The sequence below is a fragment of the Ursus arctos genome, unplaced genomic scaffold (genome assembly GCF_023065955.2).
Source record: "Ursus arctos isolate Adak ecotype North America unplaced genomic scaffold, UrsArc2.0 scaffold_8, whole genome shotgun sequence".
NCBI lineage: Eukaryota > Metazoa > Chordata > Mammalia > Carnivora > Ursidae > Ursus > Ursus arctos.
Window position 1 is genome coordinate 37,952,564 of NW_026623100.1, and position 19,351 is coordinate 37,971,914.

Genomic DNA, 19,351 nt, shown 5'->3' on the forward strand with positions numbered 1-19,351 from the left:
CTGTTTTTGTATATTTTTTTAAATTTATTTTGGAGAGAGAGAGAGCATGCACATGAGACTGGGGGAGGGGCAGAGGGAGAGACTCTTTAAGCAGACTCCCCTGCTGGAGTCATCAGGCATGGAGCCTGATGCGGGGCTCAGTCCCCCGACCCTGAGATCATGACCTGAGCCGAAATAAAGAGTTGGATGGTTAACCGACTGAGCCACCCAGACACCCCATGTTTTTGTATATTTTTAAACCCCAATTTGAGTTAATAGTTTCTAAACACATTTCTAAATGGTCTTTTTATGTTTTTTTCTTCAATACCAGTAGCAGTGCCTTTCACATATTAGATGCTTGAGAGGTATTTTAAAATATTTTTTGTCAACTTCTTGTCTGGATACTGTGTTAATTTACCTCTCTTAGGTTCCGGTGGTCGTGCTGCTGCAGAGGACTCAGCTGTACCACGGGACATAAAGATTGAAAGTCTGCCAGACACTAAAGCCATTAAACAGAAAGAGGAGATCCATAGTAAGAGGACAGTTCCTAAGGAAGCCTGGACGAAAGAAAAAGAATCCTTGCAGATAGATATTGCAGGTAATGGAATTGGGGCAGGGGGGTGGGGAGGGGAGTACGAGAGGAGTGAGAGAGAGAGAAGGCTTTTGTGTGTTTCCATTTTATTCTTTTTTTTTTTTAAGATTTATTTATTGAACCATGAGAGACTGTGGACTCTGGGAAATGAACCGAGGGTTTCAGAGGGGAGGGGGGTGGGGGATTGGGATAGGCCGGTGATGGGTATTAAGGAGGGCACATATTACATGGTGCACTGGGTGTTATACGCAAATAATGAATCATGGAACATTGCATCAAAAACTAAGGATATACTGTATGGTGACTCACATAACACAATAAAAAAATTATTAAAAAAAATAACCCCTCCAAATTCTTCCTTTTCTCTATTAATGGACACTTTCCTCCTTTGTTCTCTCGAGTTGCCTATGGTTTGCTATAGTTTGCTTGTCCTGAATTGGAATTCTTTTGCTATTCCCAAATAAACTAGATTTTGCTGGCTGAAAATAAATAAATAAATAAATAAATAAATAAATAAATAAATAAATAAATAAAATATTTATTTATTTATTTGAGACAGAGTGGGAACTGGGGGAGGGGCAGAGGGAGAGAGAGACTCCTCAAGCAGATTCCCCACTGAGTGCGGAGCCCAATGTGGGGCTCAATCCCAGGACCCTGAAATCATGACCCAAGCCAAAATCAAGATGCTCAACTAACTGAGCCACCCAGGCACTCCCCATTTTATTCTGATGATAACATTGCCTCACAATCTAAATAGACATCGGTTTTTCTTTTTCTTCTTTTTTTTTTTTTGCTTTTTCATGCAAATCACTTCATTATGTAAAATAATTGTTACCTCTGAGAAGATACTGTGAATTTAGAAACAGTATTACAAATAAATACTGAAGGCTGATAATAATAGAAGTATCATGTCTCAGTACTGAAACGGGGAAACCTAAAATCTGAAGGCGTTCCAGAAGACTGTGATAAAGACAGAAAGAGCCTCAATACAAACTTTTAAAAAATAATAGTAAAAGCCAAGTAAAAGGCCATGTTTAACCATGGCCCCCTATTTCTAACATAAAAGAAGATATAGAACATAAGTCATTACTACCTAGCTGTCACACTTCCTCTTAGAGGAAGATAGAACATACCTAGATAAGGAAAGAAAGAAGTCAAAGAGCTGATCTGTCCATATTGTATTTTGAAAATAGTCCGGGTGCAGCTGCTCACATCAGGATCAATAGATAAGCTAATATATAAGATAAATGATTTTCCACAGGGTGCCAAGACTACACACTGCAGAAAGAACACTTCAACAAATGGTGTTAGAAAACTGGTATCCACATGCAAAGGAATGAAGTTGAACCCTTACTTTTTACTATATACAAAAATTAACTCAAAGTCGGATCAAAGATCCAAATAAAAGAGCTAAATTAATTTAAAAACTTCTAGAAGAAAAGGGAAAAGCTTCATGACATTTGATTTGTCAAGGATTTCTTGGATTTGACACCAGAAGCATAGACAACAAAAGCAAAAATAAATGCATTATACTACTAGGAATTAAAAATTGCATTAAAGGACACAACAGGGTGAAAAGGCACCTTGGGAATGGGGAGAAAATATTTGGAAATCATGGTAATTGGTTAATATCCAGATTATACACGCAACTTCTATAATTCAACAACAAAGAAACCCAATTTAAAAATGGGCAAAGGACTTGAATAGACAGTTTTCCTAAGAAGATATATGACTAGCCAACAAGCATATGAAAAGATGCTTGAAATCACTAATCATCAGAGGAATGCAAATCACAAACCACAATGAGATACAACTCCATACCCATTAGGATGTGGACAAAAAGAACAGAAAGTAATTGTCCCAGCAATGCAGAGGAATTGGAACCCTTGTGCACTGTTGGTGTGAATATAAAATGTTGCAGCTATTATGGAAAACAGGATCAAGGTTCCTCAAAGAATTAGAAATAGAATTACCACGATTCAGCAATCCTACTTCTGGGTGTATATCCAAAATAATTCAAAGCAACATCTCAGAGATATCTGCATACTTAAGTTCATCACAGCATTATTTACAATTAATCAAGTTATGGAAACAACCCAGATGTTCAACAGATGATAAAGAAAATGTGGTACATACATCCAATAGAATGTAACCTTAAAAATGAAGGCAATCCTGTCACATGCTGTAACATAGACGAACTCACAGACGTTGTGCTAAGTTGAAATAAGCCAGTCACAAAAGGACAATACTGTATATTTCACATATATGTAAGTATCTAAAGTAGTCAGAATTCTAGAAACATAATATAGAAAAGTATTTGCCCAGGGCTGGTAGAGGGGGTGGAGGGAGAATTGGTGTTTAGTGGGTATGGTGTTTAATGTTGCAAGATGAAGATGTTCTAGAGTTCTGTGGCACAGCAATGTGAATATACTTAGCACTGCTGAACCGTATACTTAAAAATAGTTAAGTTGGTAAATTTAATGTTATGTTTTGTACCACAATAAAAAAAAATGTATTAGATGAAAAAACTGCAACTCTGCAATGGGTAGTGTAGGAGACATAGCTTGGAGAAGAAAGATGGAACTACAATCTGTAAAAGCATATTCTAGAAGACAAGAAATTTTTTCCTTAATGTTTTACACTATGAATAATTATAGAAGACATGAGCTGTGTTAAATAAAGTTTAGATAATAACAAGAGGTAAAGAGATTCAGGGGATCAGAGAACAAATTGAAGGAAAAGAATTTTAACAGAAGAAGGAGATGAAAGCAATTAGAAAAAATAATTTGAGGAATGACAGTAGAAATCTTAACACAGTGGTAACTGTTAGTATCTCTAAAGAAGGTAACAAAAAATAAGATGTATAAGGAAAACCGAATCTGCAGTTTAAAAGGACCTACCCCAGTCCTAAGGAAAAATCTGTATGTAATAATCAACACCCAGACATATGTTGGTGATAGTACTGAACTTCAAAGAAAAAGAGTACATTGTACAGGCATCCACACAGAAAAGGCAAGGCAAAAAAAACAAAAAGAAAAATCAGCAAGGAGACAGGCAGAAGAAAGGCAGGCTAAAAGAAGTGTAAGTGAGCTGTTTTCATCCTTTAGGATGATAAGTCAAGAAATACACGTGTAGGGGCGCCTGGGTGGCTCAGTCGTTAAGCGTCTGCCTTTGGCTCAGGGCGTGATCCCGGCGTTTTGGGATCAAGTCCCGCATCAGTCTCCTCCGCTGGGAGCCTGCTTCTTCCTCTCCCACTCCCCCTGCTTGTGTTCCCTCTCTCACTGGCTGTCTCTCTCTCTGTCAAATAAATAAATAAAATCTTAAAAAAAGAGAGAAAAAAAGAAAAGAAATACATGTGTAAGTTATAGTATTTAAAATTATGAAAGTTATTTCTAAAAGAATTAAAACTATAAAACGTCTACAATATTTAGAAAAATGGTAGGAGTAACAGAGTAAGGGGAAGGAAAAAGAAAAAAGAAAATCTGTAACAAAAGAAAAATACCGGGCACCTGGGTGGCTCAGTCAGATAAGTGTCTGCCTTTGGCTCAGGTCCTGATCCTGGTGTACTGGGATCAAGCCTCACATCCGTCTCCCTGTTCAGGGGTGAGTCTGCTCCCTCTTCCTCTCCCTCTGCTCATGCTACCCCCCTCTCTCTCTCAAATAAATAAATAAAATCTGAAAAGGAAAAAATACCATAAAACAGAGAATGGAGAACATATAAACACTGGGGCCCCTGGACGGTGCTGTCAGTTAAGCCTCTGACCTTTGATCTTAGCTCAGGTCTTGATCTCACAGTTGAAAATTTGAGCCCCACACTGGGCTCCGTGCTGGGTGTGGGGCCTATTAGAAAAAAAAAACAGGGGCGCCTGGGTGGCTCAGTCGTTAAGCGTCTGCCTTCGGCTCAGGGCGTGATCCTGGCATTGTGGGATCGAGCCCCACATCAGGCTCCTCCGCTGGGAGCCTGCTTCTTCCACTCCCACTCCCCCTGCTTGTGTTCCATCTCTCGCTGTCAAATAAATCTTTAAAAAAAAAAAAAGAAAGAAAGAAAAAACAAAACAACACTATATATATTTATGGGATAAATTCATTAATTAAAAAAAACTCAGGTTAAAAAACAAACTCAGTTCCATGCTATATAGCAGACACATTAAAAACAAAGTGACTCAGAACGGTTGCAAGTAAAAGGAAAACTAGAGACATATCAAAAAGAAATTTGGAAACATAATATTTGGAAGCACCCAAAGTGTTGCAGGAATCAAGGAGGAATATTTTTATACTGATTTGCAATGCACAATCAGGCTATAACACGTACATCTTCAACCATGAACTAGCATAAAAATATATATAAAATGAAAATGAAAACATTCTTAAGTGGGGAGAGGGAACTTTGGTTGGAGATGGGAGGAATGCAGAACAGACCGTAAACTAACAAAACTCTAGAGAACCCTCAAGGAGAAATGGACAATACAGAATAATAGTAGAGAGGTTGATTACCCATGCTTACCTCGTGAGAGATCATAGAAATGAAATTTTTTATAAAAAGCATAGTTAAGGGGCGCCTGGGTGGCACAGCGATTAAGCGTCTTTGCCTTCGGTTCAGGGCGTGATCCCGGCGTTCTGGGATCGAGCCCCACATCAGGCTCCTCCACTGTGAGCCTGCTTCTTCCTCTCCCACTCCCCCTGCTTGTGTTCCCTCTCTCGCTGGCTGTCTCTATCTCTGTCAAATAAATAAATAAAATCTTAAAAAAAAAAAAAAGCATAGTTAAAAATACATCTGGGAATAATGCAAATAATGAGGGTAATCTAATAGATATGTATACTGTATGCTTCAAAAAATCTTTAAAACTTTTCAGATGCCCATAGAACATTTCTAAAGAGCTTTATTGATATATAATGCACGTACTATACAGTTCACCCATTTAAAGTATACAATTCAATGGTTTTTACCCTAGTCATAGGTATGTGCAGCCATCAACACAGTTGATTTTAGGATGTTTTCATCACCTCAAGAACAAACCCTATACCCTTAGCTATCACCCCTCTAATCCCCTCATCACTCTCCACTGCTCTACTTTGTCTCTATAGATTTCTCTATTCTGGCCCTTAATACAATAATTAATAAGGAATCATATAAAGTGTAGACTTTTGTGACTGGCTTCCTTTAAGTCAGCATGTTTTCAGGTTCATATAAGTTATAACACATATCAATATTTTTTTATTTTAATGGCTGAATAAGATTCCATTGTATGTATATGCCACATTTTATCCATTTGCCCATTAATAGACATTTGGGTCATTTCTACCTTTTGACTATGATAAATAATGCTTCTGTATAAATATTCATATACAAGTTTTTGTGTGGACATATGTTTTCTTTTTCTCTTGGGTATATACCAAGGAGTAGAATCACTGGGTTATATAACTTGAAATTTAATCATTTAAGGAACTCTCAGACTGTTTGCCAGAGTTGCTCCATTATTTTACATTCCCACTAGCAGTATATGAGGATTCCAGTTTCTCAACAACCTCAATAACACTTATTATTATCTGACTTTTTAAAATTTATTTATTTATTTGTTTGTTTGGGAGAGAGAGAACAAGTATGGGGAGGAAGGGCGGAGGGAGGGGGAGAGAAAATCTCAAGCTGAGCGCAGAGCCTTACTCAGGGCTTGATCCCATGACCCTGAGATCACAACCTGAGCCGAAACCAAGAGTTGGACATTTAACTGACTGTGTCACCCAGGTGCCCCCTGACTTTTTGATTGTACCTATTCTAGTGGTATCAACTGGTATCTCATTTTGCTGTTGATTTGCATTTCCCTCATGACTAATGATGTTGAACATCTTTTTGTGTGCTTATTGGTCAATTGTACATCTTCCTTTGAGAAATATCTATTCAGAACCTGATGTGGTTTTTATTTGGGTTATTTCTCTTTTTATTGAGTTCTAAGAGTTATTTATATATTCTGGATACATTTTTTTCTATCAAAATTTTGATTTTCAAACATATTCTCCATTGCGTGGGTTGTCTTTTCACTTTCTTGATGATATCCTTTAAAGTGGAAAAGTTTGTAATTTTGATGAAGTCTCTTTTTTCTTTTGTTGCTCATGTTCTAACAACCTTTTGCCAAATCCAAGGTCATGAAGATTTATCCCTGTGTTTTCTTCTAAGGTTTTATACTTTTAGTTTTACTTTTAGGTCTTTGATTCATTTTGAGTTAAATTTTGTATATAGTGTATATAATTTTGTATATAAGGGTCCAACTTAATTCTTTTCCATGTGGTTATCCAGTTATGATACAGCACCATTTGTTAAAAAGACTTCTTTCTTCATTAAATGGGCTTGGCACCCTTATTGAAAATCAGTTGACCATAGATGCATGATTTATTTCTGGGCTCTCAGTTCTGTTCCACTGATCTATATGTCTTTCCCTGTGTCAGTGCCACAATGTCTTGATAAATAGCTTTGTAGTAAGATTTGAAATTGGGAAGTGTGAGTTTTCCGACTTTGTGTTATTTTTCAGAATTGTGTTGGCTATTCTGGTTCCCTTAAAATTCCACATGAATTTTGGCATCAGCTTGGCAATTTCTACAAAGAAATCAGCTAGGATTCTGGTAGGGATTGTGTTGAATCTGTGATCATTTTGGGAATTGTTGCCTTTTAAATAATGTTTAGTCTTCCAATCTATGAACTGTTATTTGCAAGTGTGTAACAATACAATTGACTTTTTAATATTTACCTTTTATCCTTCAACCATGGTGAACTTATTTTAGTAGTTTTAATATAAATGTTTTATGTATTCCTTAGAACTTTCTAGATCCTAGAAAGCAAGTAGGGAGCCTGATGCGGGGCTCAGTCCCAGGACCCTGGGATCATGACCTGAGCCGAAGGCAGAACCAGCTGAGCCATCCAGGTGCCCCTGACATTTTGTCTTTAAACACTGAGTATGGTTTTAGCTGTGGGTTTTTCATAGATCCCTTTATCAGATTGAAGGTGTTTCCCTTTATTCCTAGTTTGTTGAGTGTGTTTATCAAGAAAGGGGGGGAAGGAGGGGTTGGATTTTGTTAAATGCTTTTTCTGTGCCTTTTGAGATGATAAAGTGAGTTTTGTGTTTTAATATTGATTGATTTTTGGATATTGAACCGACCTTATATTTGTGGGATAAATCTCACTTGGTGAAGGTGTATAATATGTTATATTTAGATGTTAGTTTGCTGGTATTTTGTTCAGGCTTTTTGTGTCCATATTCATAAGAGATCTCAGTCTGTAATTTTCTTGTGATGTATTTGTTGGGTTTTATTATCAGGGTAACACTGGCCTCATAAAATGAATTGACAAGTGTTCCCTTCTCTTTATTTTTTAGAAGAACTTATAAAAAATCAGTTTTAATTCTTTAAATGTTCGGTAGATGGGGTGCCTGGGTGGCACAGCGGTTAAGCGTCTGCCTTCGGCTCAGGGCATGATCCCGGCGTTATGGAATCGAGCCCCATGTCAGGCTCCTCCGCTATGAGCCTGCTTCTTCCTCTCCCACTCCCCCTGCTTGTGTTCCCTCTCTCGCTGGCTGTCTCTATCTCTGTTGAATAAATAAAAATAAAATCTTTAAAAAAAAATAAATGTTCGGTAGAATTCAGGGGTGAAGATGTCTGGGCCTGGACTTACTTTGTAGGTAGTTTTTTTTTATTACTAGCTCAAACTCTTCATTTGCTCTCAGTCCATTCAGATTGTCTATTACTTCTTGAGTCATTTTCAGTGGTTTACGACTTTCTAGGAATGGAATTTGTCCATTTAAGTTATCTAATTTGTTGGCATACATAGTTCATAGTATTCCTTTATAATCCTTTTTATTTCTGTAAATAAATAAAATGTATTTATTAGTGATAAATTGGTACTAATGTTCTCTACTTCATTTTTGATATGAGTCTTAGTTTTTTCCTTGGTTTATCTAGCTAAAGTTTGTCTATTTTGTTAATTTTTTGTGAGAACCAGCCTTTGGTTTCAATTATTTTTTTCCTTTTTTATTCTCTATTTCATTAGTTTTCACTCTGATCTTTATAATTTCCTTCCTTCTGTTTGCTTTAGTTTTAGTATGCTCTTTTTCTTATGCTTAGGTGGAAGTTTAGGTTTTTTTACTTGATCTTTCTGCTTTCTAGTTATAGGCATTTACAACCATAAATTTTCCTCTTAAGATCTAGCTGTATCTGGGGTGGCTGCGTGGCTCAGTTGGTTAAGTGTCCAACTCCTGGATTCTGTTCAGGTCATGACCTAGGGGTCATGGGATCAAGCCCTGCATTGGACTACTCGCTCAGATTTTTTTTGTCAGAGAGAGAGCGAGAGCGAGAACAAGTAGAGGGATCAGCAGGCAGAAGCAGGCTCCCAGCTGAGCAAGGAGCCTGATGTGGGATTAGATCCCAGGACCTGGGATCATGACACCTGAGCTGAAGGCAGATGCTTAACCCACTGAGCCACCCAGGCATTCCTCAAAACTATCTTCTAACACTTACCAGAGTTGACATGACAGTTAAGCATCTTCAGGTCCCAAAAATAAAGTGAAAGCCCGAACCCACTGTAGAGATAATTAAGCACTAAAGCTAACTGTCACCCTAAGGGTTTTAGCTGAATTCTGTAGATATGGGATTTTTTTCCTTTTTTTTTCTTTTTCTTTTCTCTCTCTCTCCCTCTTTTTTTCTTTCTTTCTTCCCCCCCCCCCCGTGGTGAGCAGCAAAGCAGTTTATTGAGTGATAGTAAAGTTTATTGAGCGATACTACAAAGCTCCAAAGAGGGAGGGGACCCAAGAGGCTTGCCCTGGGATTTATTTTTAATGTCTACATGAAGTTGGGAACAAACTATACAACTTAGGGCACACCCAAAGTGAAAAGATCTTGCTTGGGTTTCCAGTAGGCTGCAATCTAAGTAAAAGAATAAATAAGAAATAAACACATCCGTGCAAAAGAGTAAAAGCAAGGAAATTTGCCTGTGTCAGCCATGGTAACAAGCTTGGGGGGAAGAAGGCAGTGGCAAGTTTATCCTGAAATGTGTAACTGCAGACCAGCTCTCGGGCAGGTTTATCGTTGAGAATTTTGGAGTGGTACAATTTGTTGGTGCAATGAACTACATGTTACTTGAAAATTCTCCAGCCCAGAATTTTATTTAAAATAGCCCTAGGTTGGTAGTGCCAACTCATACGCCTGAAGGCTGAAGCAGATGCACATCTCTCTAAAGAAATTTCAACTTTTTACCATGAGTCCATATTGATATAAATAAATGATTAAATAAATAAATGGGAGCAAATAGACAATTCTGTGCAGAATTCCAAATGTATGAGTATGTATGGAGTATATAGACACTCCACCCTTAAGGAGACAGAGCATAACTCCTTCCTCGTTAAGAGTGGATTGCTCATAGTAAGGGGAAAGAGAGTAAGTTTATAGTGAAGAACCTGACAAACACTACCTCAGCCAGGTAATCAAAGTTAACACCAACAGTGATAAGTCATGCTCATGGTATGTACCCTTAACATGTGATGAGAATGGCACTTTAAAGTCTTCCTCCCCAAAACCTGAAACGCCAGTCTAGTCATGAGAAAAACATCAAAAACCCAAATGAACATTCATCAAAATATTTGATCAGTACTTTTCAAAACTGTCAGGGCCATGAGAAACAAGAAAAATCTGGGGAACTGTCACAGACCGGAATAACCTAAGGAGATATGATAACTAAATGTAATGCAGTTTACCTATATGGGAGCCTGGAACAGAAAAAGAACATTAGGTATAAACTAAAGAAATCAGCTAGAGTGTAGGCTTTGATTAATAATAATTCATCTTTATTGGTTCATTAAATGTAATAAATGTACTGTATTGATGTAAGGTGTTAATAATAGAAGTAACTGGGTATGAAGTATAGGAAAGTATTTGTACTACCTTCACTGTTTTTCTGAGACTAAACTATTCTAAATCAAAAGGTTTATTTTAAAAAAATCACGCGTTAAAAAAAAAACAAACCTACACATGTTGTGATGAGCACTGGGTGTTATATAATTGTTGAACGCCACATCAAAACCTAATGACGTACTATATGTTGGCTAACTAACATAATAAAAAACACATAGAAATAAAAAACTCATGCATCCATACTGATTTTAAAACACATTAAGATTCATTGATTAGATAGATAAGAAAAGGGGAGGCTTCTCTTCATAGTACAATGCCAACTAAACATAGGAAAAATAGAGTTAGAAAATCTCCATAGTTAACCCTCATAGTAATAATAGATGTAAGCAAGAATCATCAGTGGATGATAAAACCAGTGAGTGAAAATTTATGGGGGAGAAGGATATTTATTCAGCCTTGAAATATCCCACAATATCTTCCCACATTGCTCATTAATTTCAAAGGGAAAAAAGTTAACCTTTGCAGTAGAGAACTCTGGACTTCAGTATTAACATCCACCAGGAATAGGACACATTGAAATTATGTACTCTACATATGATGTACTTAGAAGGACACATTACTCCTGTAGAACTGTTGAAAATGCGTAACTTTAATCACAGTGAAATTCACAGAAACTCAAATTGAAGGACATTCTACAAATAACTGTTCTGTCATCTTCAAAAATGCAAGTGTCATGAAGGACAAAAGCCGAGGAACTACTCTAGATTAAAGGATACTAAAGAGACATGGCAGCTGAATGTAGTCATGATCCTAGATTGAGCTCTAGCCCAGGGGAAAAAAGGACTACAAAGGACGGTTTGGGGAAAATTGCTGAAATTTGAATATAAACTTCACATTAGTATCATGTCAATGTTAAATTAGATATGTTTGATAATGGTATTTAAGAGACTACCTTTCTTTCTAGGGTATACGTCCTATAGTATGTGAAAAGGCAGGGTGAAAAAGACATGATGTTTACAACTTCTTCCATGGTGGCTCAGATAAAATATTAATAATATATGTATATATGTGTTTATGGTTGTGAAAGAGAGATAAAGGCAGTGTAGCAAAATGTTAGTAACTGGTGAATCTAAGAGAAATATATAAGTTCATTATACTGTTTTGCAGCTTTTTCGTAGGATTGGATTTTTTTTTTAAATAAAATAAAGTTTCTCTTTACCAGAAAGAGTCTGAAAAAGGTGATGGAGATGGTGTAGGGTTTAGCCACACAAGGTATTAAAATGAACTATAGAACAGTAGTAGTTAAAAGGATGCTGCTGGAGCAAGAGACTGAGAGTGGGCACATTAATGGAAATAAACTTAAATACAGTGAGAATCTACTCTGTGATAAAACTGCCATTTCACATCAGTTTGGAATAGATGGATTATTCAACAAATCCTGCCAAGATGCTTACCTAGCACTTGGGGACGTGGAAGTACAGACTTAAGTTGTAGTTCTACCTTCTCTTACCAAAATTCATATATTTCAGAGATGTAAGTGTATAAAAGCACAAAATCATAAAAGTTCTAGATGAAGGTATGGATTATTGTTACTTAATAAGGTAAGGTGACAAAATCTAAAAGTCATAAAGGCAAAGATTTGATATATTTGTCTACATTTTTAAATTTAAATTTCTTTATGGTGAAAAAATACCATATACGAAGTCAATTTATAAGTGGAGAGTAGGAAAAGAATTTTAAACTGATATTGAGAAAAGGGGGCTAATTTCCTTAATGTGCAAAGAACTTTTCATAAATCAAAGACAGTCTGACAGAAAAAAAATCAAAGGACATGAGCAGGAATTTTATGGTAAAAGAAATATAAATGGCCATTAAAAATATGAAATAATACTTAGCCTTTTTAATAATTAAAGAAATATACTAAATTACAGGTTTTTTTAAAGCCTTTTAGTATAGATGAAAAAATTTGATGCCAATAAAAATTATTGTTGGGGTATGGGAAAACGTACATACATTTTCATAATACTGTTGTTAGAATTGCAAATTTATGGCAAATTTTTTGAGGAGTAGGGCAGTTTGGCAATATCTAACTGTTATGACTTTAGTAAATTAACATTTGTTAAGTAGAGCTCTGGGATGTCCAATGGCTCAATAAAAGAGCACAGGGGAGTTAAATTAGAGAAGTTTATTACAGGTTCTGGAGGAGGTACATGGCATGCTTTGGGAGGCTACACGCGGAGGTCAAGGCAGGGTGCAGGCAGAGAAAATGGCAGGACCTGGAGTACATGCCTTTATTGGGGTCTACAAGTGGAGCTCCTTGGGGTTCCCAGGCCAAGTCCGGATTGGTCAATTCAAAATCGGAAATAACGGTATTTTGGTAAGCTTGTCAGGAGTTTTATCTAAGGAGGGAGGTGCATATGGGAAAGGCCCTGTTTATCACAAGGATTTTTGGGGAAATCATATAAGGAACTAAATTTACTTATGACTCTGCAGGTTGTTCTCTAGTGCATGCATTCATGGAAGGGACTAGCATCAGTTCAAAGGACCTGCAGGCCACTTGCCCCCTAGAATGGATGCTGAGGCAGCAATATTATGGACCCCACTTTATCTAAACTCTCAACACTGACTAAAACTGAAATAAATGTCCTTGTCACCCAGTATTTCCACTTGCAGGAGTTAGACACATAAAGTTGGACCAAATATATAAAATCATACACACACACATACACAAAACATTCACTGCAGCATTCTTCAGAAGAATAAACAACTGGAAACAGCCTAAATATCTAGTTAAATTATGGTATGTCAAATCAGTTAATATAAAATGTTTGCATATACATAAAATCTTTTTTTCTTTGAACAAATAGTTTTGCATTACTTGGCAGCATTTTATCTGAATGGATATACAAAACCTGCTTAATAGTTGTTATTACTGGAAAGTGGGCCTGGGGGCTTAGGAATATCAGGGAGACCTTTTTCACCTTCATTGCATTCATTGCATTTTTCAAATATTTTACAATGAGCATGTTTAACTTTAATTTTCATTGCATTATTTGAATATTTTGCAATGAGCGTGTTTAACTTTAATTTTTAAAAAGTGGTAAATCATATTTTTAATATATTTGGGGGGAATTTAGCAAATGTTATGTATAGAACTAATGCATTATCAGAAGTAGATAACTACCTCAACTGATTTGACCGTTACTCTTAAAGAAGTGCCATGAGGGGTTCCTGGGTGGCTCATTCAGTTAAGTGTCGATTCTTGATCTCAGCTCAGGTCGTGATCTCAGGGTCCTGAGTTCAAGCCGCACCCTGGGGCTTTAAAAAAAAAAAAAAAGGTGCCATGAGATAGGATTGGCTAGTCTCATTGTTCATTGAGCCCTTTATACTCAGTGAACTCAGCTTGCTCACTTTCTACTCTACTATATATTTTACTTCAGCCCCAAGTCAGTGGTACTGTGTTGATTAAAAATGCTGATATTAGAAAACAAATATACTTTACAGTAATGTTGTTTCCTCGTTCTTTTACTTTTGCTTTTTTTAAAAAAAAGATTTATTTATTATTTGAGAGAGCATGAGAGTGAGCATGAGCTGGGGTGAGGGACAGAAAGAAGAAGAGAGAATCTCAAGCAGACTCCGTGCTGAGTGCGAGCCCGACACGTGGCTCGATCTCACAACCCTGAGATCATGACCTGAGCCAAAAATCAAGAGTTGGTCGCTTAACAAGCTGAGCCACCCAGGCGCCCCATATTTTTGCTTTATTTTTTAATGTATTCTATCTAGCCCTTTGAAATTTTGCTTCTTTTATACTGTTACTGTGGTATCCTTCCTGAAATACAGCCATAATCATGTTACTCCTCTGCTCAAAATGATATAGTGGCTCTTAATTTCCATTAAGAATAAAGTTAAAGTCCTTAGTCTAGTGTTCCAGGCTCCATATAATTTGTCCCCACATACCTCCCTCCCATTCGTTCCCCTTCCTTCCTTCCTTCCTTCCTTCCTTCCTTCCTTCCTTCCTTCCTAGATCTACCTATTGGCCATTTTATGTCTTCTTTGAGGAAATGTCTGTTCAAGTCCTTTGCCCAGTTTTTCAGCCGGATTATTATTTTACTACTGAGTTATATGAATTCTTTATATATTTTGGAGATTATCCTCTCCTCAGATATCCAGCATGCATATATTTTCTCTCATTCCATAGTTTGCTCTTTCACTTTATTGTTTCCTTTTCTGTGCAGAACCTTTTTATTTTGAGGTAGTCCCACTTGTTTATTTTTGTTTTTGTTGCCTGTGCTTTTGGGGTCATATCCGTGAAATCCCAAGATCAGTGTCGTGAAGCTTTTCCCCTTTGTTTTCTTCTAGGAGTTTTATAGTTTCAGGTCTTACATTTAAGTCTGTAATCCATTGTGAGTGGATATTTTTAAGATTTTATTTATTTGAGAGAGAGAGCATGAGCAGGGGGAGGGGCAGAGGAAGAGGGAGAAGCAGACTCCTGGCTGAGCAGGGACCCCGACTCAGGGCTCGATCCCAGAACCCTGAGATCATGACCCTAGCCGAAGGCAGATGCCTAACCAACTAAGCCACCCAGGCACCCCTTGAGTTGATTTTTGTGTAGGGTGTAAGGTAAGGGTCTATTTAATTCTTTTGCCTATGGATATCTAGTTTTCTAAAACCATTTGCTCAAGAGCCTGTTCTTTCCCTTCTGGGTATTCTAAGCACTCTTATTGAAGATCAATTGACCATAAATGGGTGGATTTATTTCTGGGCTGTCTGTTCTGTTGGCCCCAAATAACCTTTCCTACCTTATTTTATCTACTGCCTTTACTTTGTATATTGTATAGACACATAAGCTGAATGTTTACACTGAACTATTTGCTTTATACTTTCCCACTTTTATGCCTTTGTTCATGCTACTTAATGAAACGAGGGGAAAAGCCAGCATGATTGGAATATAATTAACAAGGAGGAGAGTAATGCATGGTGAGGTACAGGTACACCTTGTTAAGGAGTTTGAGTTTTGTTCCAAGAGTAAGAGAAAATTGTTAAATAGAAAATGATAGGTCCAATTTACATTTTTGTGGGTTTTTTTAAGATTTTATTTATTTATTCGACAGAGATAGAGACAGCCAGCGAGAGAGGGAACACAAGCAGGGGGAGTGGGAGAGGAAGAAGCAGGCTCATAGCAGAAGAGCCTGATGTGGGGCTCGGTCCCAGATTGCCGGGATCACGCCCTGAGCCGAAGGCAGACGCTTAACCGCTGTGCCACCCAGGCGCCCCCCCAATTTACATTTTTGAAGTTTACTGTTTGAAGAACAGATTGGAAGAGGACAGGAATGGATGCCTTCTTCTTTTTTTTTTTTTTTTTCTTTTTCTTGCGTAATTACTCGGGCCAGTACTTCCAGTAGTATGTTGAATAAAAGTGGCAAGAGTAGGTATCCTTGTCTTATTTCCTGATCTTAAAGGAAAAGCTTTCAGTTTTTTACCATTGAATATGATGTCAGCTATGGTCTTGTCATATATGACCTGCATTGTGTTGAGGTACATTCCTTCTATATCTATTTTGTTGAGAGATTTTGTCGAGTGGATATTGAATTTTCTCAAATACTTTGTCTACATCTGTTGAGATGATACATGGTTTTTATCCTTCATTTTGTTAATTTGGTATATCACATTGATCGAATTGTGGGTATTGAACCATCCTTGAATCCCTGCAATAAATCCCACTTGATCATGATGTATGATCCTTTTTATATATTGTTGAATTTGGTTGAGGATTTTTTACTCCTGTGTTCATTAGGGATATTGGCTTGTAATTTTCTTGTCTGGGGTCAGGGTAATAGTAGCCTCATAAACGAGTTTGGAAGTGTTCCCTCTTCTTGTACTGTTTGGAAGACTTTGAGAAGATTTTGTATTCTTTAAAATGTTCGGTAGAATTTACCGGTGAAGCCATCTGGTCCTGGACTTTTGTTTGTTGGGAAGTTTGAGAGTCTTTTTATACTTATTAGGTATAAAAATCCATGTATCTTATTGTAGTCTGGGGAAATTGTCTTAGGGATTCTCAGAGTAATGAAAATTCTGGTTGCCAATAATCTATAGTGTGGGCAAAAAGGATCCCATAGTCACAAGTGTTACTTTGTTGCGCATATATATATATCTTTGTTTCTACACATGACTTGGAACTCCAAAAGTGTGTACATTAGTGTTTACAGCTAGGGTTTATAAATTGTAAGATGTTCTTATATCTAAAAATGCCTGTTTTGATATAGAATAATGACTGTGAAAAACTGAAGATGAAGATAGTAAATTTTATGTTAGGTGTATTTTACCACAATAAAAAAAATTGGGAAATGTGAAGATGATTCAGAGAAAGGAATTTTAAAAGCCTCTAAGAGACATGAAGAGTTTTTTTTTTTTCTTCATCCTGCCTGTTTAGTTACTGATGATGAAAATGAGGTCTCAGGTTTCTTAGCTGAAAATAAGGTTAACAGTACCTCTCGCTCAGTTTTATCAACAAGATTGATTTAAAAGGAAAAGAGACAGATAGAGAGCACATATCATAATACTCCACGTGTAGCAGGCAGTGAATACATAGCAGTTGATGTTATAATCCAGAGAACTGAAGTGCCTTCCTAAGGTCACACAGCCAGTCTATGGCAGAATCTAACCTAGAATCCGAGTCTTTTGACCCTTAGTCCCTTAAAGTTTTATTGCATCAATCTGGCCCGCAGGCACACGGCTAGAATCCTTTGTGTAGTTAGTGAATTTCCTGAAACTTTGTATGAAGCTGTTTTTTCCTTAGGTCTTTGTTCTGTATCTAGAGAATTAAGTGTGAATACCATTTCGAAAGGGAATGCAAATATTTTGAAAGTCCTTCAAAATCTTTTTCTTTCTCCTTTTCAGAGTCCAGATGTCATTCAGAATTTGAAAATACTACCCATTCTGTCTTCAGGTCAGCCAAGTTTTACTTTCATCATCCAGTGCACCTACCAAGTGATCAAGACTTTTGCCATGAATCCTTAGGGAGGAGTGTTTTCATGAGACATTCTTGGAAAGATTTCTTTCAGCATCGTCCAGACAAACAAAGAGAACACATTCGTCTTCCTTCCCCTCATCAAAATGTGGACAAGACAAAGGCAGATTATACCAGAATAGAGAGCCTCAGTATCAATGTGAACTTGGAAAACGAAGTGATGCATAGTCCTAAAAGTCGGGCTAGAGATTATCCCAAAAGTGACAAACAAATTAATGATCAAAAAAAGGACCATAAGGTCACCCCAGAGCCAACAGCTCAGCACAGTGTGAGTTTGAATGAACTCTGGAACAAGTATCAGGAGCGAAAGAGGCAACAGAAACCTCCTGAGTTCAGTGACAGGAAAGAACTATCCTTGGTGGAGCGACTTGATCGTTTGGCTAAACTTCTTCAGAATCCCATCACATACTCTCTCCGGACCTCTGAAAGCACACAGGATGATAGCAGAGGGGAACGAGATGTTAAGGAATGGAGTGGTAGACAGCAACAGCAGAAAAACAAGCTTCAGAAAAAGAAGCGATATAAGAGCCTAGAGAAATTCCATAAAACCGCAGGAGAGCTTAAAAAAAGCAAGGTGCTTTCTACTCATCAAGCTGGGAAACCCAATCAGATTAAAATCGAACAGATTAAATTTGATAAGTATATCCTGAGAAAACAGCCAGGTGTTCATTATAGAAACAACACTTCTTCAGATTCTAGACCCTCAGAGGAGAGTGAGCTGCTCACAGACACCCCCACCAACATCGTTTCCACCACGACTTCTCCTGTGGAATCAGATATATTGACGCAAACAGATAGAGAGGTGACTTTGCATGAGAGGAGCAGCTCTATTTCCACCATTGACACTGCCCGACTGATCCAAGCTTTTGGCCAGGAAAGAGTTTGTCTGTCACCCAGACGAATTAAATTATACAGCAGCCTCACCGACCATCAGAGGAGATACTTTGAGAGGCGGAACAAGAAGAACAAGAAAGCACTGAATATGAGTCATCCCCAAATGACTTCTGAGCACACCAGAAGGAAACACATCCAGGTACATGGCTACAAATTGCATCTGGCAATGTGACTGCCTTTTTCATGGACTTTTTAGTTAAGCTTTGCACACAGGTGAAAAAAAAGCCAATTGCCCTTTCCTCACTATAACATTTCTTACCAACTGGAAAATAGTGAGAAAGTGTAGTACAGTGCTATTGTGAGTTGTCATTCTTTTCATCAACACTCAGTTAAACGAATTACCCTTTGGACGAAGGGCTTTGCTGCTAAATGCTTCAGAATCTGCAAAGTGTCCCCCTGGCACAGGGGGGCTTCCAGTTTAGGATGGTCTCCATTCCGAACAATAGTGCCTGGCTTTTTTGTTCGTTTGGGTTTTTTTGTTTATTCGTTCCTCCCTGTCTTTCAAGAAGTTTTGAGGTGCTTTTAAACACATACATTGATGCACACATACACATATACACACACCCATACATATATAAGTAATACAATAATGAGTTTTTTTGAGTAAATGAAGAATTAGAATAATAGAAAATTAAATTGAAGGCAGGGAGGCGTGGGCTACAACATGATTTTTAAAAATAAATAAATGAAGGGTTGTGAGTGATGGGAAGACAAGTTGAAGCCAGAAGGGAGATCAATATACCTGTGGATATGGTTGCTAGAACTGAGCCACGAATTTCGCTCCGTTTTCTAGCAGTTGGTGTTGCTAGAATTTTGTGACCTATTACATAAGTTTGTAATATAAAAACATACTAAAATTTCAAAAACATTATAGATATTTCTGATACTAAGACCTAAGAGAAATTCCTCTCATCTGTTCTCGTAAAGAAGGCACCACAGTGTGTCTAACAGTCTTCAACAGCATCCTT

The 19,351-nt window shown here is 37.4% G+C and overlaps 1 protein-coding gene across 13 annotated transcripts in view; it reads left to right on the plus strand.

Annotated features, from left to right (window-relative positions):
* Positions 1-19,351, plus strand: part of ALMS1 (ALMS1 centrosome and basal body associated protein) — a 208,891-nt gene that overhangs the window by 152,197 nt on the left and 37,343 nt on the right. For all 13 annotated transcript variants that reach the window (XM_044392239.3, XM_044392227.3, XM_057308925.1 and 10 more), the window contains 2 exons: positions 407-577; positions 17,360-18,522. In XM_044392239.3, the coding sequence (XP_044248174.3) occupies positions 407-577; positions 17,360-18,522 (1,334 nt within the window). The remainder of the gene's footprint in view (positions 1-406; positions 578-17,359; positions 18,523-19,351) is intronic.